The following is a 24,634-nucleotide window of genomic DNA, read 5'->3' on the forward strand; positions in this document are numbered from 1 at the left end:
ATTAGGACTGTTAACTAATTAAAAAAAATTAGCTGATCATATGCATGTCAGTCAACTGATTCAATCTGCATATGAGCACAATGGTTGTGGTCACACATATTGCTAAACCATGGCTTAGCAATACGAGAATGTACCTCAGTGAGCCTTGGGCTCATGTGCTCCCCCCTCCTGCCCAATTGTGAGGACATCAGACGCTTCTGCTTCTGTTTTAGGCTAAAATGACACTTTGCTCTTTTCAGCATTTTGTAAAAATAAGTTTAAAAGGGGCCTCTGGCTGAATGTTTTCCTGATGTGTTTTGATTGATTGATTTATAAATAAATAAATTGATGGTTTTAATGTTACCACAAGGTTGTTTTATAATGCAGCTTGAGTTCACTTGGTGAAAAAAGATGAGATCTAAGTTTTTTAAAGAATGAAATAAAATTAGCCACAGTTTAGTGTGTTGCCCAAAGCCTAAACTGTATTTAATCTCAACTTTGGTTAGTTGAAACAAGCCTGCTTCATAAACTATGGCAGGGGTCCCCAAACTTTTTGGGTTGGTCGGCACATTTGGAATTTTGAGAGTATCATGGGCACTCTCACAAAATGGCTGCCATGGAGGACTTGCCCATTCATGAAATAGCTGACATGGTGGGCATTGTCAGTCACAAAGCACTCATTTCTCAATAGGCAAACTGGTGAGACTAAAAGAAAAGTAAGTGGCCCAAGAAACTAAGGTGGGGATCCAAGCACCAAAACACAAAACCACTCTTTGGAACCCAATTAAAGTTGGTGCTGGAGGGCAGCCTCTCACTTTGCAGCATGCCAACTTCTCAGTTTTAAAATGTTTTACTTAAAAAAAAATCATAAAAAAATTAGGAGGAATAGGGAGGCAAGGACCAAGAGAGGTGTCTGCAGGCACTTTGGATGGTATGTAATTTGCTTGTGTCAACAAACCATAGTTAAGATAAACTACAGTTGCCTGGATTTGGACAACATGACAAGCTGTGGTTAATCTAAACCAGAACTGAAAAATGCTGAACTCCTCACAGCCACAGCACAGGACAGGACAGGTGGGATGTATGGTTTTAAGTGGATATATTTTTAAGAACATTAGAAGAGCCATGCTGGATCAGACCAAGGGTTAATCTAGTCCAGCATTCCATTCACACAGTGGCCAACCAGCTGTCAACCAGGAATCGACAAGTAGGACACGAGTGCCAGATGCATTATATTTATAATGTGTTAGATGGGGCTCTCTGGAAGCATATTGGTGGGGTGTACTTTTTAAAATACACATATATAACCAGCCAAAAAGGGGATATTACCTTATATACCTCACTAAATCCACCTCGACCAAGTAAATGAAGTAACAAATATCGCTCATTTAACGTAGGATGATCTTTGAACCTTAAAAAAATCAAGCAGAAATCTTGTTCATTCAAAAGGCAAATATTTAACTCAGTACTATTGCTATTACAAACACATGAAAGAAAATAAATAGTTCAAAAACTGAGATGAAGTCCCCCAACAGGTATTACTATTTTTACTACTCCTAAAAATAGTAACAGAAACACAGTATGTTATTTATGAGTGCAAACTAGGTAAAATTAGGCGCATGTAGATTCCACTGAAATCGATGTGACATGCAGTGCAATCCTAAGTAGGTTTACTCAGAACTAAGTCCCACTGATTTCAACGGGAATTACTCCCTAAGCATAACATTTATATGTGGTCCCACTGATTCCAACAGGATGTAGCCTTGCTTAACTTTGATCCCATAATATGCCCCTGCAGCAGCTGGAGCTGCACACGCACAGCCCTTTACAAGGAAGATGGAATCACAAGGGGACGATCAATAGTCACCTGGGCAGAGGTCATTCCATCAAACAGTTGGGAGGTTCAGTGCTTAATCACTTTGGAAGCAAAATGGGGCCACCCAAAAATAAGACAGTGGTTTCTACATATTCAGAGAACTCCCTAGGTATGAAAAAGTATGTTTATTGTTGTAAATTAAAAGCCTTTAAAAAACAAACAAACCACAAACTGGCTGACCAGAACCTGTGAACTTCTAGGATATATTGAATTTGCCATTTTAGCTGAGAGACAGGAGAAAGAAAGCGGGGGGTAGGGAGTGAAGAGGGTATTGTAATTACTTAATGTTGAAGTACCCTTCGTTTATTACCAGCAATTCCCCCTATTTTTTCCAAGAGAATGTTACTGTATTTTAATTTAGTAGTTCTGAAATCCCAACAGTACTTTTCTGTTACTAGCCTACCTTTAGTAAAACAAAAAAGCAAACATAAAACCAAAAGACAGGCTATGTAAAGTTACAGATAACTGTGGTTATCTGTGTGTTACATTTATTCCAAAGCTGTTAAAGTGTGAAAGAATTAATATGCAAGATTAAAATCTAGTGCCTTACTGGGAATTATCTTCATTGTTTATTCTTTTGAGCTCTCGTATGTGAAGGTTTCTAACTCTTTCCAGACGTTCAAGTTCTGCTTGTATTTCAGCTTCTTCCTGCAAATAAAAAAGAATGCATTTTGAAAGCTCAGTTTCTCAGTAATAAAACGATAATTTTACCCATGCTTAAACTGAAGTACCAATAAAAGAATTTCATAATCTTACACGGGGTTGTATCCAATGGTGGCTTTGGATACCATTGGCTTTCCCAATGGTGGCTTTCCCTCACACAGCTGGTAGCTTTCCCTCACACAGCTGGGGCATCCAATTTTTGTTAATTTCACTAAAGCCCCCACCCTCACCAGCTGCTCCTGACAGGTGGGGGACCATCCACAGCAGAGTGGGGTATGGCACAGGGTGCTGCAGTAGTTAGAGGGGAATGGCACAGAAGTCAGTTGCCCAAGGTGCTCAAACAGAACTGCTTCCCAGTGAGGCAAAACCACTATTTGATACAGCCCTCCACATGAACATTTTTGAGAGAAATTCAAGCAATATGTCTTCTCACAAAGCATCTAGATATTCCATTACTTCTTGTGCTCAAACTGAAATACAGCTAGTTTCGTAACTAAAAAGGTGGAAATCTTTCCTGCCTGGTCACCTGGAGGTAACCTTTGGTCACCAAAAGTGATAGGCAAACAGCTATCCAGAAGTCTGAATCAGCTCATATATGTTGTACATGTGTGTTCTATATCGTCAACTAATCCACACCAGTTCCCAGTTTATAATTTTAGCATGAATATAGTTGATACATTAACTGCAAAGACAGAAGACAGATGGAGCTGAGGTTATTTTGATTCTTCTTCTATATTCTTTTAAGATTTGGGTCTGCAAATTTAACATTATCATGGAAGTTAGGTTGCTAGTCCCTGTTCTATCAGTTGTAATATTTAGCCATAACAGAATTGGATTCATCGCCAGCTCTCTAGTCTTGTTGCAAAAGGAATACATTTTTAAAGGCATATATCAAGATTGGTAACACCGCTGAATATTTTACAAAGTACAGATTAAAACTGAAATTCATTCCCCACCTCAAAGCATTTTATTAAAAAATTCTATGGAGACCTACCCTGCTTTATACAGACTTTTCAAGTTTACTCCTGTCGTATCTGTAACTACAGTCTGCACTCTGCCAGATTATTAGACAGGGTAGACTGATTTAAATCAAGGCGATTTAAATCCATTATTACATCAGCAAGAAAAAGGGCAGATTTAACTGTACTGATTTAAAGCTGGCTTCACATTGATACTTCATATATTTTCTAAAGAATGGAGCAAATCCAAATATCTGCAGATCAGGTGAGCATCAATATTTGAAGTAATCAAATTTATTGTTTATTTATTTATTAGATTTATTAGCCACCCATCTGGCCGGCTGCCCAGCCACTCTAGGCGCTGTTCAATACTAATAACAAATGTACATAATCAACTGAACAAAACAACATAAAAAACAACATTACTCTAAAAAACCCTAACCCGCCCCAAATGCCCTCCTAAACAGCCAGGCTTTTAAAGCCTGGTGGAAGCTCATCAAACTGGTTCTTCACTTACATAGAAAACCCTCCTTTAACTCAATGTATCTGGGAGGGGGCATTAATACAGTTTGGAGATTAACTGCAGGACATACACACCTATATTCATATTATTTACTATTAACCAAGCTATTCTTTGTGAAACTTAGTATTTAATTTTTTTAAAAATTAGACAATTTAAAAAACGTTAAAATCTGATTTAAATTTTATAAAATGATTTTATCCACTCTAACATTGGATGCCACTGTTCCTAAAGAGCTCAAAGAGCATAAAAACAAGAGACTGCTGAGATCTTTTTCCTGAAGAATGTTCAACAGAAACATAATGCCGTCCTTTACAACAACAAGCTTTTGGTACTCAAGGGAATAGTACTATGTAATAATTGGTAAACGGAGCTTGCCTTCCCTATGCAACAAAAATCACCACTGCTAACTTTTAAGAGGTGTCAGAGACATGCAGCAAATATTAAGTATACAATTTAGGTTATTTGTACCTTTACAGAGTACTCTGAAAGCTTATATTTAACTGAAACATTCTGATAGCAATTATTAACATTACTGCAGAGTACATCACTTATATCTCTCCCTCCCTTACAAACACAGAGAAAGCAATTCATACAACAAATGATAGCATGAAATTTTGGGTTGAAAAAGACAGGTTGCTTACTGGTTCCTTGAGTGGTCATCCGTGCATTCACACATATGGGTTTTGTGCCTATACAGAATTTCATTCAGACTGTTCTGGAGCTGAGAAAAACATGCCTCAGGATGTGGCTCTTGCCTTTCCGCTCAGTGCCTGCAAGACTGCCACAGCAGACAGGTAACTGGCAGGAAGACAGGCGCACACCTATAAGGGGATGGAGGGCGGATTGTGTGAATGAACAAATTATCACTTGAAGAACCACAGTTTTAGTAAGCAGCTGTCTTTCTTCTTGATTAGAAAGCTAATTTACTGGAGATGGGGCAGGTGTGTCAATCCAATAATGATGAGAACACCACCGGAACAAAAGCATCCAGCCTATAATGCTGTACAAATGATGGTGACTGAGATCATGTCACAAGTCCAGTACAGCAATGAGGTTGGCATGCAGTGTTGTGCTTTCAGCAGTTGTGGGACTGCAACATTTGCCACTTGGTAGTATGGCTGGATTGTATCAGTTACCCATCTGGTGAGTCACTGTGCGGAGATGGAGAGACCCTTCTGAGGACCATGGTAGTATATAAAGAGCCTCTGACTCTTGTGGAAGTGTGCCAAATGGTAAATGTAAAAGGGAATTGCTTGTTGCAATGAAATTGGGGATGGAAAGAAGGTAGGTAAGACAATGTCCTGCCTGACATGGAAGGGGCACATCAACTTGGGCAGGAAAGACACATCAGGTTGAAGTACCACCTTGTCTTTATGGAAAGTCAAGTAAGGTGGGTCAGCCCACAGGGTTCAGAGTTCACTTGTCTGTCAGGCAGAGGTGACAAGAAAGGTTAGGAGCCTTAAGATCACACATTGCCAGAGATTCAAAGGGTTAAGACATCAGTACACCAAGAACCACTGAAAGGAGGAGCAGGGGAGGGGTAGGTTGAGAAGACCTTTCATGAATTTTCTTATGGTCACATGGGAGAAAACTTAGGAGCCCATATATGGATGTGGAAAGATGATATAGTCACTAGGTACACTTTGATGGAGAAAACAAAAAAGGCCTCCCCGCTTTAAGGGCAACAGAAACTGTAAAACATACTGCAACCAGCAGTGAACCAGGTCAACACCAATGTTAGTGATGAAGTCACTATGCTTCATAGGTACTTAAGACAGATGTGGAAATACCAAGGTAATCATAAGATAGAAGTGGTGGATACAGAGGGAAGCGAAGAAGCCAGTGTGGTGGCACTCTCTGAGGAATGCTCCTTGATGTGGGAGGGTCTGGCAACCTAGGAGACAGTGGAGGTGACTTTATGCCAACAGGGCCTATGAAAGAACATAGCAAGGCCCCCTGCTGTAATGACAGTGTGATGAGTTCCAATTCAAGTTATACCATGGGATGTAGTGCCACATGAGTTGCATAATCAAAGTCCCAACTGCATGGCGAAGGAGAGCCACAATCACAACAGTAGGATGGTGACCTCGAATACTGATGGTAGGAGGGTTCTCTCCATGTAAACCTCCAGCGAAGAATGGGAGTAGTAAGAATCCAGAGGACCATATCTGGAATCTAATGAACGATGTCTAGGTAAATGGCCCTGCAACGGTGATTGTGGTCAAGCTGAAACTGAGGTCTTACAGTCCGGTTCTGGGTCACTTTAGCTGACTTATCATAGATCTCATTTCTAAAGAGGAGTCAATGACCTGTACCTCATCTGAAGAAGGCCAGCCTAACATCGGCTGCATCCTGTCCAAAATCGGTGTTGGTGAGCAGACGAGTGGTGAAACCAAGGGGATGACAGCTTGTGTGAGAGGCTGCATAGAAGCCTGGGTTGAAATGTTTGGGGCAATGGACAATAAGGTAAATGTTACAGAGGATACCTGACCAGCTGGTACTGAGAATACCAGGAGCTTGTGCGGTTGGTTCTTAACTTTCTTCTTATTCTTGATCTTTCCATCCAGGATTGAAGGGATCAGGCACTTTGCCTTAGTTTTTTAGGTTTTCCCACATCAAGTGACATCTGAGGTATTGCTGAAGGCTGCCAATTGGGGGTGCAGCAGAATACCCCATATTTGGTACCGAGGTAGGTGCAAGGGGTATGTTTGTTTATTTTATTTATTGCATTTATACCCCGCCTTTTTTCCTCTTGCAAGGAACCCAAGGTGGCTTACATTATCCTCCTCCTCTCCATTTTATCCTCACAACAACAACCCTGTGAGGTGGGTTGGGCTGAGAGTTTGTGGCTGGCCCAAAGTCACCCAGTGAGCTTCCATGGCTGAGTGGGGACTAGAACCTGGATCTCCCAGCTCCTAGTACTCGGGTCAGTCTCCTCAGGAAGGAAAAAGTCACCAAAGAATGCTCCTCATGACGTTACTGCTGCTGTGGTTGAAGAGGAACTGAGTGGAAAAGGCAGGACCCTGGGGCATGAGGGTGGGGCTTCCTGCTTAAAGTTTCTCTGTTCTGGAGATCAGTTAGATTGGTGGCCTTGAAAAGTGGCCTTCTCCGCAGTGGTCCCTAACTTATGGAACTCCCACCCAAGGGATGTGCAATTGAACCCCGCAGTTGCAGGGTGTTTTTTTTAAGGCTTTCCAGTTTCAAATGGCTTTTAATTGATGTGTTTTATGTTGATCTTTAATTGCTGTGGCTCTGAGAATGTTTCATATATGGGTTATTTTAACATAATGCACTTTTAAATTTTCAAGTTTTATTATTATATTTTAATTCTTGTATTTTTATTTTGTTCACTGCCTTGCATGGATTTGGTCTGGAAAGCTGGCTTATAAATATTTAAATATGTACAAACATACATACATCAGGAGGTCGCCGTGTTGGAAGTAATAACGCAATATAGAAAATGCGTTTTAAAATGCAGAACACGTGCAGTCTCACAAGAAATGATCACCATACAAACATCTTACATATCTGCAACACTTCCCTATTCAGAAAAGGTGCTTTTATTTTTAAGAACTTCGTATTTTCATTTCTTTCAAGGATAGACCTAATTTTCCTCATTGTTTGATTGCTCACATAAAACCCTTATATAAGGGTTCATAGTTACTTTAATAGAATTTGATTATGTTAATTTAATATATCCATTATTCTACTTAATTTTATTCCTTAGTATTTTACTGGTTTTACATTCCAGCTATATCTTTATTTTATTTTCTAAGTTGCAGGTTACTTTGATACCAGTAATGTCTGCTTTTTTCTTTATTTAATTTATATCCAGCTATTGGTCAAAATTCTGCCATAATGACATTCTATTTTTCCTAAATACTGAAGGGCCTTTGTAAATGTGAGCACAATATAGTCTGCATATAATTTTATTTTCTCTGTATTCTTAATTGTCATTATGACACTTATCTTATGATTTTTCTCGGATTTTTATAGTTAACAGTTCTAAGGCTAACAATAATGCAGATAGAAGACATTTTTATCTAGTACGTTTTTTCAACTGAAAGGCTGATAATATTTTTACATTTGTGGAGATCTTTGCTTCAGGATTAACTGGATCCACCCTCTTAAAAAAAATTAAAAGAATTTCAAATTTCACATTAAAAAGCCCATTCAATATTATCAAGAACTTTCTTAGCAACTAAAAATACTGTAACATTTCTTCCTTTAATCCAGATGTGTAACCTGGATTACAAATGCATTAAACAAAAATCAACATTATCTCCCCTTCTCCTCATCATGAAAAACAATTTGGTCCTGGTGAACATATTTACATAAAATCTTGTTCAAACTCCTTGCTAAAATGCTTCCAAAATGTTTATAATCCTTATTCAAAAGCAAAACTGGTCTATATGATATTATGAAAGTTAAGTCCCCCAGTCCTCAAGAACAGTTTTTTGGGGGGTATGGAGGGACTGCAGGAGAAGGAAGGGGAACTGGCAAAAATCACCTCCCAACCCTTCCCCCAGCAGGGGTGTCCTGCGAGTGGAATTCTGCTCATGGGTAGTGTGGATTCAACCAAATGATATTCCAATGAGGTTTTGACAAGGCATTTCCAGCATGCGTAAAAGAAAACAAAGGCCTGCCTTTGGACCTGCTTTTTCAATTCACTATAACTCAAATTGTTTAACCATGCTAGTAACGATCTCCTTTGCCTTTTTTGAAAAATAGTCCAACAGGATGACATAACACTGCTGGGCATTCATCTTCAGGGTAACATCAAGTTTATAAAAATGGGATTTTACTTAAAAGAAAACTGTTGTAAATGAGTAAGAACTGTATATTAAATACTATATCACCATAAATGGAATGATGGTATGGCCTAATATAAAAATAAACCATATAGCAGCGCAAATGGTGGATCGATCAAGATGTATCTTGACTTCTTAAGATTTAAACATTACACAAGAACAGTATGATTTAGAGACTCCTTTAATGAATCATAGAATAGATTAGAAGGGTTGGAAGGGGCCTACAAGGCCATCGAGTCCAACCCCCTGCTCAATGCAGGAATCCAAGTCAGAGCATCCCTGACAAATGGCTGTCCAGCCTCATCTTGGAGGCCTTCAAGACGAGGCTGGACAGCCATTTGTCAGGGATGCTCTGACTTGGATTCCTGCATTGAGCAGGAGGTTGGACTCGATGGCCTTGTAGGCCCCTTCCAACCCTACTATTCTATGATTCTATGAAAAAAACCTGCCTTCTAAAATGTTAGATAATCCTGTGATTTGTCCTTTTTGCACAAACTGGAAAAAGTTCAGTCTAAACTAAGTAGAGATATAGCACCAATTGCTTTGGTTGGGTTAAATGTTTATCGTCAAGAGTTAGTTTAAAAAAAAACACCTGGATCCATAAGCAGAAATGTGGGTACGAACAGGTATTTGTTTGTATAGTATAGGAGTGCACAACCTGTGCCCCCCAATGGGCTGTGAACCCCTCATGACCCCCCACCATCAAATTTGCTGCCACCAGTTTGTCCCTGGTCCGCCTGCTTCTGTTGCTGATGATTTTGCCCCCTGCAGTGCCGATCCCCTCCAATGATGCTTAGTGCTGTCGCTTCTGGGAAGATTCTCCAGCACCCAGGCTCAGGGATCCTGCCTTCTGAGTGCTGGAAGCCACAGCATAATCTAGGAGATGCTCTGGCAGCTACTGTCAGAAGGCTCTATGACCCCTCTGAGTGCTGCTCTCATTGCAGCAGAGAAACAGCGATCTTGGTGGAGATCTCTGGGAAATGGGAGAGGCAGAAGCTGCCCCTCTGCACCCCACAAGCTGACACTGTATACAGTCCTTTGAGCCAAAACGATTGTGTATCCCTGCAATATTATATTGGATCTTCTTACAGATAATCAAGCATTGTAATATGTGGATATGTGTGAATTTATTGGTTTGAATACTTCCAGTTGAAACATTTATTAAGTTATTTAGTGAGAAATTTTGGAGTAGGACCACAATTAAATTGGTTTGAAAAATTATTGGTATAATCACAGGACAGTAAAGGATTGCTATTCAAAATATACTGGGCAGAGGGAGAAACAAAAATCCTGATTTTGAAGATCAAATGGTCAAATTATTGTAGGGCCAATATTAAGTAAAATAAATGGAAAACAATCTTTTCCAATTAACTTAAAAATTCAAAGCTTCTCAACAGCTTTGAAGAAAGGTCATTTTAAAGTTCTTGAGAATTGACATTTCACACCCTTAAGATTAAGCAAAATAAATAATAATTATGTTGGAGATGTGCTTCACTAAAAGCAAATGATTTTCATATGTGGTGGGCATGTAGAAACAGTCAATGATTTTGGAAAGAAGCTGCTGAAATTATTACAAGAATGATAACATGTTTACTACATTAAGGTAATTCTCCTTTGTTATACTGATGATATAATACCAAAAGTAAACAAGAATTGGTGTCAAATCTGTATATAACAAAACTTACTCATTTAGCGTACTTTCAAGGAGAGAGCGAGAGAGAGAGAGAGAGAGAGAGAAAGAAAGAGTGTCTAGTATACAGAATTTTATAGTAAGTTGGAATCTGTTGACTTCTGGAACATATATTTTCAGGAAAATATAACTATCGCTACTTTGAATTTCTGATTAAATTAAGAATGTGACAAACCTTGTTGGCTGGTTTTATTTAAGATTATATTTGTATGTATGTGTTTTATGTATTATTCTATGTATTATGTTTCACTGATGTATAATCATATAATAATAATAATTTCATTATTATACGATTATTAATTTTAAACATTAATAAAAAAGAAAAAGAAAGCTAGTGTTATTTGCACAGTACATATCTAGGCAAGCAACTGCTATTCTGCCTGAGTATGCTTATGTTTATAAGTAAGACAAACATCACTATCCAAGCAGCATACTCAGTGACTACTTTTAAGATTTTTATGTCATCAGGAAAAAGATCACAGTTAAATATTAAACATACCTTTTTGAGATGTCCTAATCTAAGTTTGAAAATTTCTTCTTGTTCATGGTATTCTGCTAGTGTTAGCCTGAAAGAGTTAGTATAGGTAATAAATGATTTTAAACGAAGTACAAGAATAGTTACATGTAAATAAAAGATGACAGTGTATTTTAATTCCAGTTTAAAAAGAGAATGCCAGTCTCTCCAGCATCTTGTAGAATCAGTTTCATTGTGGATAACCAAGAGCTTGTTGTGGAGCAAAGTGTTCAACACCAAAGACTGATTCTACACTCCCTTCCAACCTCTTCCCCAAAATAGTGACAGTGAGGGATCAAAGAACAGAATCCGTAACCGTAGTGTCTCTTTGGTGTTTGACTCAAACACAGCTGATGCTGCTGTGCATCTCACGTATTCTTGGTTTCCAAGGCTTCTTAAGTTAGGAAAGCAAGAGATACTGGATATCTGTAATAATGCAGGACTACACATTTAAGTATAGAAGAACTCGCTGGGCAGAATTTTAACTACAGGAAGGAGTAATAGATAAGATAGAAAATCCTTCTTTGAATCTACAATGAGAAATGGTACACAGTGACATATCCTTTAGCTGTACCGCCTGATTCAAGCTGTAGATTTCTATAACATTTGGTATTAATGGACCACCTGCATGTTTTACACCAGTTCTGAAATCAAAATGATCATATGTAAGAGCTAGTTCCCAGTTCTGTCCCCTTATCATGGTCTAACATGACCAAAATTCAGAACCCAGAGTGAAGGCTCCTCAATGGCTCCGTAGAATTCAATGGGACAAAAACAAGGAAGCTGCATTTAACAAATGTATTGGAAAAGGCACAAAGCCCACCCACCCCTACCCAGGACACAAGGTTCACTTCAAGCTGGGAGAAAGGTTTAGCTCCCCTCTCCCAGCGTCCCTGTGTACAGCCCTTTAATTACCTACTTACACACACACCATTTAAGTGAATGGCTACACACAGCTGATTGTGGCACCCAGTCAGTACAAGCATCTTGTCCTGCCTTGATATATAACTAGCAAACAAGTATGTCTGAACTTACAATTGTGGTAAATTGGGTCTAACAAATGGATCATTTTCTGCTCCGTTGACAGCTTTGTTTTTCCTCTGTTTAGGTTCTGAATTGGTAGAGGGAGCCTGAGAATTATTTGTAGTTGGAGGTTTTCGCTTTGCCAGAAGTTTTCTTTGCCTCTCAATATCTTCCCTTTGTTGATTTACCCACTCCTGTTGCCTGCAAACCCAAAACATTGTTTTAAAATGATTTCAGAATCTGTACTTTTTAAAGAAACATTTTAACTTCCCTGCTTGTGGATTCAAGCTGACCCTCTACAGGGATATAAAAGGCATGAGCCCTATGCATGTGTTCTCAGAAATAAGCCCCATTAAGTTTAGTGGGGCTTAATTCCAAAGTGTGTATAGGACTGCAGCCTAAGAGCCCCTTACTCTGAGCAGTTTCCAGGGCTGCCCTTGAGCTAGTAGGAATGACCAATAGCACTTCTTACAGCAGCCAGAAACTAGCATTTTCAGAACAGAACAACTCAGGGGAGATCACAGAACAGAGCTCTGCTGACCTGTCCCATTCTGGAGATGCTTGTTTCAGATAACTTCTGGAGTTACTCTAGGAAGCACTAGCTTCCTGTCACAGTCTAGTAGACATTCTTGCTAGTGCAACCTAATGAATGCTGGCAGACTGTGAGCTTTGGATACTTCCATCTGTTTTAATCCCCCTCTCCCACTGAAATTTGTTTGAATTTGAGAAAGGGAAGGAAAAAGGGAAATACAGCACTTCGATGGTATGGGGAGGGATTGTCTAAATGTCTTCAAATATAAAAAGGTGAAGGTGTCCCCAACCAGTCGTGTCCAACTCTAGGGTGCGGTGCTCATCCCCGTTTCTAAGCCGAAGAGCCAGCGCTGTCCGAAGACGCTTCCGTGGTCATGTGGCCGGCATGACTGAACACCGAGGTGCACGGAGCGCTGTTACCTTTCCCGCCGAGGCGGTACCTATTTATCTACTTGCAATTTCTTGCTTTCCAACTGCTAGGTTGGCAGAAGCTGGGACTGAAGATGGGAGCTCACTCCGTCACGCAGCACTCGGGTCTTGAACTGCTGACCTGCCGACCTTCCAGTCTGCAGTTCAACGTCTTAACCACTAAGCCAGCATGGTCCCTGTCTTCAAATATAGTGACAGTTAAACTTCAGTGGTGGCTTATGTTGCTAAGCAGTTAATATTAGGTGGAGTTATTCTTTTAGTACTGATTTTTTATTTATCTCACCAGACGTTTTTCAAAAACAAATCTTGGTTCAAACAAAAATAGGGGGCTCATTAAAGACCCCAAATATAATTGTTGTCAAGACAATCTCATTAAAATCTGATTTAATTAACATTATCTTCAATCTCACTCTCAGATTAATGAAGTGCTGTCTCAAATATATCAACAGCAATGGAAGGTCATCCACTATACTACTACAATTTCATGCTTCCCAAATCATCCTTTACTATGTACTGTATAGAACACTCTGAATCTTTGAAGTTGAATGCAGGGGGGGGATCTGAAGCCTCCAAGACTATGTTCTTTATTCTCTCCCCCACCCCGCCCCCAAGTACACTTTACAGGAAACTATTCCAGTTTGCAATCTGATGGAAATAAGATGCAATATGATAGTAATAAGGCAGGCTGGATATTTTATAAAGGGCTGTACAAACAGTCCATTACCAAATCAAAAAACATGCTCGTAGGAAGGTGTGATTACCTGCTTTGGGAAAAAATATTTTGAAATATATTGGTATAGTTTAAAAAAAATAAATTTCTAAAGTATAATGTTTTAAACAGTAGTAGCCACATACACTATATTGAGAATCTTTACTGTCAAGCTATTCAAACAAAAGACCAAGAAGGGAAACAAAAAAAATTTTAAGCAATACTTTCTTGACTTGACCAGCTGAAGTGTAAGGCAAATGGTCCCAGAAGATCAGTAAAAATAAATTGTGTAAGATATGTGAAAGTCATAAAACTCCAACATGCAAGCAGCAGGTTAATAAATCAGAAGTTGTCAAACATTTTTAACATGTGTACCCACTTCAAAAGACATTGGAGGCTATCTTCCCAACCATGGCCCAGTATCTTTATTATGCAAACAGACTGATTACACATGGCATCCTTCTATTCAAACCATGTATTTGAATACAGCAATTCTACTTCCCCTCACACTCATTGTCCTCAGTTATCTGCCTGTCTTTATATCACCCAGTCGCTTCCTTCTCATCTCTGCTGAAGTACATTAATGAGGCAGCTGTTTTTCTCCCCGCCCCCAGCTACTTTATGCTAGCAGAAGCCCCTAGTAAAGTCAACTAGGTTCTCTTTTCCTGTCGATTCTCCTTCAACCAATCATATTGATGTCTTAAGTAGCTGCTATATTGTAGATGTGGAGCCTATGCCATGTGATGAGCAACCAATTCAGAGACCATGGGCCAATTTGAAAGTCACTGGTCTACTTTTACAGTTTTCTATCTTTACAGTTCTCATTTAATAAATTCTGATTTGTTTTAAAGCTCACTGAGAAACAAAGTGAATCTACTCATCTGCTCCCTTCCAAAGTTACTAAATGTAGGGAATTCAATAGTCAGTTGATTAAAAACAAGTTCTCTGCTGTATTCTAAGATTTCAAAAAGCAGAATTATATGATGTATGTAAAACATAGCCCCAGCTTTAACTAATATAAGAATCCACTCTAGGGAACTGGTAATTCTAACAATTTAAAAACACAATATTGACTAACTTCACAAGATTTTGAAATGCGAAGCCATCTGTCCACTGTTCAGTAAATGAAGCACCATGTCGAACGGTTGTAAAATGCCCAAGGCGTAATCTGTCTTGCATACTCTTCTCTCTGCTTGCCAGCTTTTCTTGTGTACTCTAAGAAAACCAAGATATTACCAGTTAGTTTTAGTGTCTTTCCCAGCAATGGAGTCTTGGTACAATAAATGCAACATTGTTACTTATTTGTTGTGTAGGATCCAAATATTTTACTTCAAGGCTTCTATTTTGTGAGGGCTTTGCGTTTTCTCAGCATGGAAACCAAACCAAAAATCTCCACCAGTTAGCAAATGATCCAAGATGGCCAATGCTGAGTAGAATGTAGTTGCCTTACTGCTTCCCAACCTTACTGCTTCCCAACCTTTTGGGGCCTGTGGGCACATTTGGAAGTTTGATAAAGTGTTCTGGGAATTACCACAAAATGGTTGCCATGGGGGGCAAAATGGCTGCCACAGTGTCTAAAAATCACCCATTTCACAGAAAGCAAACTGGTGAGTCTGAGAGACAAGTAACTTGTTCAAGAACCTGAGTACAAGAAAGAGAATCTGCTCACCTAGTCAGGCCCTAACTCACCAATTCAAAGAGGTGGAAAGCTCATCCCTCCGCCATTCAAAAACAAAACACCGTGGCTGGAAAAGACAGCATGCTCTGTAGACAGCATGCCAAACCTGCTTCTCTTTTGGAATGCTTGGCAGGATGGAAATGCCAAGAGAGGTGGAAAGTTGAGTGAGTTCCCCCTACCACACTTTGAGTGAAACCAGTCAGTTTGCACTGGCACCCAGATACTGCGAAGGATGTACAGGTGGGCACGCACACACAACATAACACAACTTCCCCCTCGCCCCTCCAGCAAGATGGCAACAGCTCCACAGGCAGTAGCAGCAGCTCTGCAGGCCTTTTTCCAATGGGCCTCTCCAACCCAAATTAGTCAGCCTGCTGCTTTCCTAAACCCAGCCCAAGGCACCCTGTTGCTTCTCTCCCATCCCACACTTGAAGCTTACCAGATAGTAGTGGGGTCCCTTTCTTCTTCTTCAAAGCAGTTTTAGCATATAGCCAGGCACACTTCGAAGTGAAGCACTGTGATACTGCAGCTGCCTGCCATATTAATTTCCTGAGAATGTTTCTGGCCCCAAAGGGAAAGTTAAGATGGCAGGTGGCTGGTGGCCAGTGCTCCAGTTTGTAGCATGTCTGGCTGCCCCTCCACAGCATTTCTGAGAACATTTTTTTTAAATAAAAATCTAGTAGGAGCAGGGGGCTTAAAGGGATGTTCTGGATCCCATGGGGGCCGCATTGAGAGAGGCAGTCATATTGCTTAGTGCTCAGTGATATCAGGAGTGGCAAGTGACATTGCTGAAAGCTGAATCCTGCAGTTTTGTTGCTTTCAACTGGAGGGAAAAGGGAGCTATTTACCTGTTTACTTTGAAAACTCTTCCAATGTTCTATACATTTTCCAATTAAGAACATTATTTGAATACAATGCATTACAAATACTTCAAAGGAAGACTGAAGAACCAGAATACTCTCCCTCATACCAGCTTGGAATTTGACCCAAGGGCCCACTGCAGATGCTGCACTTGATCCATTTCTGTATTTAAGTACTGCACAATCAAGGTAGTTCTAGAGCCCTTTCATATATGTTACCACAGCAGCACAGAAGCTTCCTGTCACACACTCTGTCCAGTCACTTTATTCCAGGAGGAAGATGTCGAAAATGGGACAAATCCAGGCAACTGGGCCAACCTTAAATATAGTAATATAGTTCCACTCTGTTGAAGTGTGGGAATCACCCACTAAGGGGCAATTTCTGCACTGCTGAAGTAAGAGGGCCCTCTTGGAGGGTTCTTGTCTACCTTACCATCCACTGAATCAAGCTTTTACTGAAAAGGCACAAATTACCATTTATTCAACTGCAACTTAGGATGCAGTCCTATGGGTTGCACCCTTGACAATCATAAGCCCCCAAACTCAGAGGCTTACAATCATCCTATGCAGGGCAGGAGGGGCAGCAGCAGAGATCTTTGCTTCCCTGTTGCCCCACCCTGCATTTTTCACTAGACAGACTTTTTTGCCCATCTACAAGAGGTGCTTCAGAGGGAGAGGGACGGAGGCTGGAGAGGCTGCAGGTTAACTCGTACCCTGGCCTCTCTAGTCTCCTATCCTCCCTTCCCACTGAAACACCTCCTTTCCCCCCTCTCCAAAGTCAAGTTTCCAATCTTGGAGAACAGTCGACACAGTTCTTTCCACACCAGCTGTGAGGGGGAGGGCGGTTGGAGGTCCAATTCCCCCCTCAGAAGTTGGAGTGCAGTCTTTGACCTTGGACTGCGGAATCCAAAATATCCTATGGCCCCACAGATGCCATTTAGGGGCCATAGGATCGCTCCCTTACAGGAGCAGTGACCAAATGCTCTTTAGTTTAGATCCTAAACAAAAATAAACTAAAATTCAACTTACTTTTTCAATTAAAAGTTTCTTACTCATTGAAATGCATTTGTTTAATCTTTCTTTGTATTTTTCAAGTAGTTTTTGTTGTTCATCTATCTGTCTTCGTAGATCACAATTAGCCTAAGAATTAAAGGAAATAATACTTGATATACATTCTATACACATAAATCCAACGTTGCACCTTCTCTTCAAAAGTATGACATTTGCTCACAAAAGAATGTCCAGCATAAGTGAGAAAAAAGGACTGATTTTAAGAAAATGGAGTTGGGAATAATATATATTATAAAAACTGTTAGTAAACTGTATGCCGTTTTATGTCTTCTTGGTACCTTAAGTCAAATGCAATTAAGTAATCTGCCATGTTAAAATGGCATATATTTCCTCCCTCTCCTCTAATTTAAATAAAGGTATTGAACAGTATCCTATTCAGCACTAGCGCTAACATAAATTACACTGTGGTAGCATAAGCAGGGCTGGGCAACTGTGGGAATTCTAGGAGCCATTTTTGCCCCCCTGAACCACCCATGCAAGCCACAATCCCCCTGCATGGATGGGGAAAATAAATGAATGAATGAATGAATGAATGGTGTCTGTAGTGGCTACAGAGCACCAAAATGGTTCAAGTTAGCTTGCAAACAAGCATAGGTCATCCGCCAAGGTGACAAAAGTACTCTCAGTCCTATATTCCAGCCAAAAGCCCAACTGAAATGGTTTCAGATAACCAGAATCACACAGATGCATCTGGAGTTGCAATGTCACTACCCAATGTTTCTCTCTTAATCTTACCATTATCACACTTACCCTGAGCAAATCGTCTATACGACCTTCTTTCTTTTCCAAGTCTTGATTTTTATTACTTTCAAGTGCAGTTAATTTCAACATTGTGAGATCCGTCTACATAAGAAATGAGGGGGCAAGGTGGGGAGATGGAATGCAAACGTTAATCAGATTCGATATAGATTTCATCATAATCAGCTTTCTAATTTACCACTGGTCTGTTCCAACTGAGGCAAAATAGCAAATGTCTCCAGATAAGTACAGATAAGTGGCAGCTCCATGTTCTTCCCCTCCTTAGAGGCAGAAAATCAGGAGTATGCAGAATCTTATGCTTTATTCAGATAGTGTCAAACCAGCTGCTCATGTGGCTCATGGGAGAGAGTTTGAAGTGGCCATCATTGTTGCACACATGGCTATATCACTCTCCTGCCTTAACAGCTACGAAGTCCTGCAAGGTAGAGCAGAAAGTCATAGCAAAGGCCACCTGACACAGCACATTCTTCTGCTGTGTCACTAATACCCTGGGCAAAAGGGAAGCAGCAGCAAAGAATCTGTCCTTGTGCCCAACTTTCCATTACAGGATAAATTATCTACCACTTCCCTTGGAATCAAGAGCCCTCTCAAGTCCAAAGGAAGGGACGATACGGCAACAGCAGAGGGACAAGCAATCAGCCATCCCCTCCCCACCTTTCAGTAATTAGTTGCAAGGCTGTCTTAATGGCCTTGGTTGACTCTAAGCCTGCTGATAACCAAGAAGCAAGTTAATAACCCATTAGTGATTTGTGTCAGCCGGAAAGCCAGTTCAAGGTCCAGTCAGAAACTTAACTTTGTCAAAAATCCCAGTTTAAAAAGGGGATATACTAAGGAGAGAATCCAAGATAAAAATTTCCACTGAACCAGATCTTTGGTTCTAAGCACTGCAAGATAATGAACATGTAACGCCACATCACTATAATCAGGGCTGTGTGTATGCTGCAGAAGCACAGAAAAAAATGCAGAATGTGGTGATGGGTATAGAATCTGTGTTTTATTATTGTTAGCTGCCTCGAGAGCCATTTTGGCAGAAAGCTGAGATATAAATTAAACTATTAATTAATTTGGCTTCCTGAGAATTTTGACTTTCTTTTTTAAAGATATGCTTGAAGTGTGCAGGCAATTCCAGGTGAAATTTCAAAAGCAAGAGAGATGGCTGAATAGGTTTTTCAGTTATTGAACAAGGGGCTTTGAGGTCTTTGACCCTCCCAACCTCCAAAAGGTACAAAGCCAGAATAAAATCATACAAAAGAGAAAATATGCAAATTAGTTGAATTTATAAGGGTCAGAGAATTTAGCTTTTCAAGGTGTAGGATTAGGGGAAGGTCTGTCGTTCAGTGGTAGAGAATTATGCTTTGCATCAGGAGACGCCAGGTTCAATCCCTGCCACCTCCAGGTTGGGTTGAGAAAGACTCCTGTCTGAAAACCCTGGAGAGCTGCTGCTTGTCAGTGTAAAGGAAACAATACTGAGCTAGATCGCTCAATGGTTTGACTCAATATAAGGCAGCGTCATGTGTTCTATGAATTTTAATTTTATTTTTATTGTGGAGTAAACAGCCCCGATTATAATTACCTGCAGCCTCCCTTCTTCCATTCAAATCTCTGGTTGATGTTTCCACCTCAACTACCAGGATCATGAGAACTTAAATCCCAAAGCATCTGTTTTGAGAATGTTGTAGTCAATATTTGTTTTTGAAATGTCTCTCGGGAGATCACATGGTGTTATGTTGGAAGCGGTTGTAAAACGCTGAGACAGCAGAATGGCTTGTTTCTAGTTACTCACAGTCTTTCAGGATAACAAATATTTCAGTTTAGATTTAAGCACCTGCAACCTTTTCTAAGCAGTGACTCAAAAGCAGAAAGGGGAAGGAGAGCGAAAAATGAAATCGAGTGTCTTCGCGTGTTTCTAGCATTAAACATAGAATTACAATCCAGAGTGCTTACCTGAGTAACTTTAAAAGATAACTGCTTTGGTTGTGTAACAGGGTGGTCCCCAAAAGACAATGCAGTAGGAGAAGGGCTATTCTGCCGAACCTGGATAGATATGTACACATGCACATAATATTTATATTTCACTAGAAAACTGGGCATTTTCTAGATCCACCTTTTAATTTAGTATGGGAGACAGCCTGGCTTGAAGTCGGCTTCTTCTACCCTCCTCACACTTAGAAGTGTTTGGAATCCCTTGCAGTCAGGCCTTGAGTAAAAGCACCACCCTTTCCTCTACTAAATATGACAACTATTCATGTTAGGAAAGTACACTGTTTTTTATTCTCAGGTACTAAGGCTGCCCACTATTCAGAGCTCAGAGGGCAGAAGCTCCCCCAAGGTACATGAGAGTATCATCTGCAGAGAACGTTATGAAGCTGCTCTTTGCCCACACTACTAGGGTTAGTGCAACTGACCCCCTTTTTTTTTAATGAAAGAGAACAAATTCATTTCATATATACCTTCAATGAAAATCCCATTTCAAATTGTCTCTAATGGGGCAATAAGGGCATCCTAAGAGAAGGCTGCAGTGATAAGGCAACATAATTGGCCTCTGAGGGACAGCAGAGCATCAGGGGACTTCTGTATCTTACCCTTAACCATTTTTGCATTGAAAACAATAACTTCAGATATCACCACTTTATTTTTCAAACTTAAGAGCCGTGTGCATATAAATAAAGGGGATAATTCTTGCTGTAATCATTCCTTAGTGGAATTAGCCAGTTGGTTACAAGTTTCCACTATAACAGAGACTATCAATGCAGGCAATTGGAGAACTGCTGGTGGCATTTGTGATAGCTTCAAAATATTTTTAGCACACAGCATTCTCTCAGAGATGGCCACTACAATTATAGCTACTGAAAATTAGTAGCTCTTCTGAAAAATACCATCCTATACCAAGTTTCAATAAGTAGCAAAGTATCAACTAGAGGACTGCAACTGCAAGTAGCTAAGGAAGGTTGTGTGGTAAATTCACCCACAAGTAATCACAGCACATTCTTGCTCTTGATGAAAAATATCTGGTTTGTACTCTTTTTATGCTCTGAAGCTAGTCTATACAACACCAGTTTCCCAGGGTGATTTTTTTTTTGGTCATTTCAAAGAGCCTTACCTATAAGATAACAAGTAAGTGATGGTAAAACTACCAACACATTTCTAGGTAATAATTTACTAGAAGCTTCGAGGGAAAAGAATTAATTAGCTGTGAGAAATAGCTTGCGAGGCCACAGCCAAAGGCACCATCCCCAAAACAGAAGCACCCAAGAGAAATTTGGGGAAAAGAAATGCTGGTGGTTGAATATAAACTTTGGCTGGAAAGGGGTACATTAATACACCCTAAACCTACAATCGATGGAAACAACCTAAAGAGGTAGTTTAGAAAAAGACCAATCCATCTTCAGAATATGTAAAATTGAAACCTCTCCCAATTATCTTGTAACCATGTATCACTTTTAAAGAAAAATCCAACCAGTGAATTTTTTGGTTTCTGTAAACTGAATGTGCCTACTGATGCTATAAAAAGAGGGGGCAGGAGAAGGAAAACCTCCTTTTAGTATTTTTATTGTAATTATTTCTACTTAAGAGTGACTCCCAGGAGCTAGATTTTTGCCTACAGTAGAATTGGGTAAGAAATACCAGTGGAGCAATCCAGGAACACTGAAGGCTACATGCATTAGGTGAAGGTTAAATGTACAGAGGCATTTAATTAGAAAAACCTTACTTTTCTTTTAGTGGTGGCAGTCAAATTACATGCCTTTTATCAGTAGCGAAGGAATAGGATTAGGGAAAAAAGGAAATTCTCCTCGAGATCTTTTGTAATTTGAGATTTTAGTCCATCTGGAATTTTCCTCACCAAGGTAGAACTGGGTTTGTGAAATCCATTTTACCACAGGTTGGATGTTATATTCGTCTTTTTGAAGCTAACAACTGCCTGCTTGCCTCCTGACAGATACTCCAAGTCCCTTCCCTGAAATTTCAGCCTTTGATTTTAAAGAGGCAGGTTTTTAGTCTTTCCCTTATGGAGATATGGATAAAAAATTAAGGCAGTATTCTACCTAATAGCTCAGTAAGAACCTACCTGATTCCACCTTCCCACCATCTGGTCAATTCATGAAAAGTGGTACTAGGATAAAATCAACGAATGCTTCTAAGTCCGGCACTTTGATTTTATTAAGGCCATTTAAAAGCTTCTATGACATTATTTATATTTAGGATTTTGCTTTTTTTGCATTCACTTACAGTGACCCCCACAACATGATTTCTGGCTATGAGCCTGCACACAAGAGAAATGGAACACTCCTATAGCATTGCCCCGTAGACATCTCAAACACCCCAAACCAGAGAGATGAAACTGCTGCTTTCGGTACAAGCATATCCCCACTAGTTGGGCAGACAAGAGGGAGAACAGTGTTAAGAATAACAAAGTGTTTTATTTTGCTGCTAACATAACATAATCTAATATGCCACTGCTTCCGCAAGAAAAGTTTTAAAGAATTTAAAGAATTTTATATTGGACACTGAAAAACATGAGTTCTGTATATTAAACTTACAGAAGAAGGGGCGGAATGTGAGTTTTGAGGAGAACGAATTGCAGGAGGCATTCCTCTTACTGGGCTTGACCCATTCCCACCTTGGTACTGGAAAAAAGTAACCAAAGAAATCATCCGTTAACAAAACTAAGTTTCTTGAATACAGCCATTATATAATGTATTAGCAAAACTTTGATTATGTAAATGAAATGTAATACCCATTAGAGAAATTTGCATGGGGAATTATAAAAGACAAACATGTTAATGGCTGTGAGCTGTTATTCAAAACTTTCCAATTCTTTTTATTTATTTTCAGTATAATGCTATTTTACTCAAGCATTTGATTGGGAAACTATCACTGCTAGTCACCCCCTTATAACTTTAGATTTTAGGCAAAAGTGTTCTCTTGCAGGGATGTTAACAGTAGTGATATCTAATTCCTACATACTCAATCGCTTGCTGATTATCATAATTGATAATTCTGAAAAGCCTCCAGCAAGCAAGGATTAGCAACACTTTCACTGAAAGCCTTTGATCATGATTTTACAACCTAACTTCAGTCTTGTTTAATTCTGTATTTTGTGAAATTCTAAGTAAGCTAAACATAACAGGAAGCATAAAAGTAAATTGTTGAAAGTACATACAGTAATATTTTTGGGAAAATAGGGATTGTCAAGCTTCACAGGAAAGGCAAGGAAAGTACAACTGCAGTAAGGGTTTACATCCATTTCTCCCAATTCTTCCACAAAATAGAAATCTATTAGATTTCTATTAGATACTCATTGCAGGGGAAAATGCCATTAAGTCCATATATGTAAATTCAAGCAGCTGCCTGCCTGCAATTTGTACACAGAGCTAACACTGAGGAAATCAGGAGAAGCCCATTCTCCTACACATTTTGCCAGCTCATGCCATAAAGGTAAACAATAGCTGCATGTTTTTGATCTACATTTCCTGCCAAAAAATGATTAGAGACTTATAAGAGCATCTTTGCTCCAAGTTCTCCAGAAGAGACGTGCAAAGTTGGGATGTCTGCAGTTTTTTCACAAATCTGCACTGATGAAAAATTAGTGCTCAATGCATTCCTCCATGAAACTCACCTTATCACTGTCATGGCTGGGCCAATACATTAATATTCTATTAGCTTATAGAAGTTTTCAATTAGCATACATTGGAAGGGGGAAGGGCAGAAACACTATCCAGGATTTTCTCTTGAAAGTTTATGGTGAGAATACAGAGCAGAACATAAACTCTCTTTCTACAGTTCAACAGTTTCAGAAGACCTAATTAATTAAGACAAGTGTCATCTGTCTTTTCTTCCCACAGTGTTCTTAAACTCTATCAGGTAAAACAATATGACCAGTCTGAGCATTTTAAATTTATTTCTGATTTCCAACTACTATCTGGATATTATCTGTTTACAGCAATACAAGTTAGCTTTACAAAATACAAAAATATTATGGAAGTGAAGTTGAAATTTCATTGCTAAGACATATCTTCTTCCATGCCACTTAATCCTGCCTCTTTCTTCCAGTGAGACAAAGGATGTTTCTGCTCACCATTTTAAAAGAGCTCTCTTGGAAATACTATTTCGCTCCTAAACTGATACTGTAGAGTTGAACTAAGAGCACATAAAATACCCCGAAGTCAGACATGAAACCTCTTCCTCTTGGTACAACCTCACTTCCAAATCTGGCTATGTGTTCTGCATGATCTGTTCACATTAGCTAAATGGACAACAAGGAGGCCTGAACAATCCCACATGTATGGATTGCAAGGATTGGAAGTGATGGAACAGAAACACCTGGTCCTCAGGTACTGAGCTAGTTTGAGGTTTCTGACAAAAGGAACAAAAGTTGCTCCCCCAACCCCTTGATGACACTTAGATGCTGAGTAAAGACTTGTATAAAGTATGCCTTTGGCATGAACAACTCTTCAATTTATCCCTGTCTTTTAAAGATGTGTGTTCTGTTTATTCACTCTTTTAAAATGGTATTATTACTATTGTTAATTGTCTTGGACATCCCAGTGACTGGATGGAA

At 39.6% G+C, this 24,634-nt stretch overlaps 1 protein-coding gene across 2 annotated transcripts in view; it reads right to left on the minus strand.

Annotated features, from left to right (window-relative positions):
* Positions 1-24,634, minus strand: part of TLK1 (tousled like kinase 1) — a 94,382-nt gene that overhangs the window by 14,908 nt on the left and 54,840 nt on the right. For both annotated transcript variants that reach the window (XM_084812577.1, XM_084812567.1), the window contains exons 6-14: positions 22,614-22,700; positions 20,020-20,109; positions 18,067-18,159; positions 17,275-17,385; positions 14,786-14,922; positions 12,051-12,239; positions 11,001-11,067; positions 2,406-2,503; positions 1,309-1,390 (exon numbers count right to left, since the gene is read on the minus strand). In XM_084812577.1, the coding sequence (XP_084668703.1) occupies positions 1,309-1,390; positions 2,406-2,503; positions 11,001-11,067; positions 12,051-12,239; positions 14,786-14,922; positions 17,275-17,385; positions 18,067-18,159; positions 20,020-20,109; positions 22,614-22,700 (954 nt within the window). The remainder of the gene's footprint in view (positions 1-1,308; positions 1,391-2,405; positions 2,504-11,000; positions 11,068-12,050; positions 12,240-14,785; positions 14,923-17,274; positions 17,386-18,066; positions 18,160-20,019; positions 20,110-22,613; positions 22,701-24,634) is intronic.

This window comes from Heloderma suspectum, chromosome 1 (genome assembly GCF_057233095.1).
Source record: "Heloderma suspectum isolate Gila_16-S chromosome 1, 16-S_ref, whole genome shotgun sequence".
Classification (NCBI taxonomy): Eukaryota; Metazoa; Chordata; class Lepidosauria; order Squamata; family Helodermatidae; genus Heloderma; species Heloderma suspectum.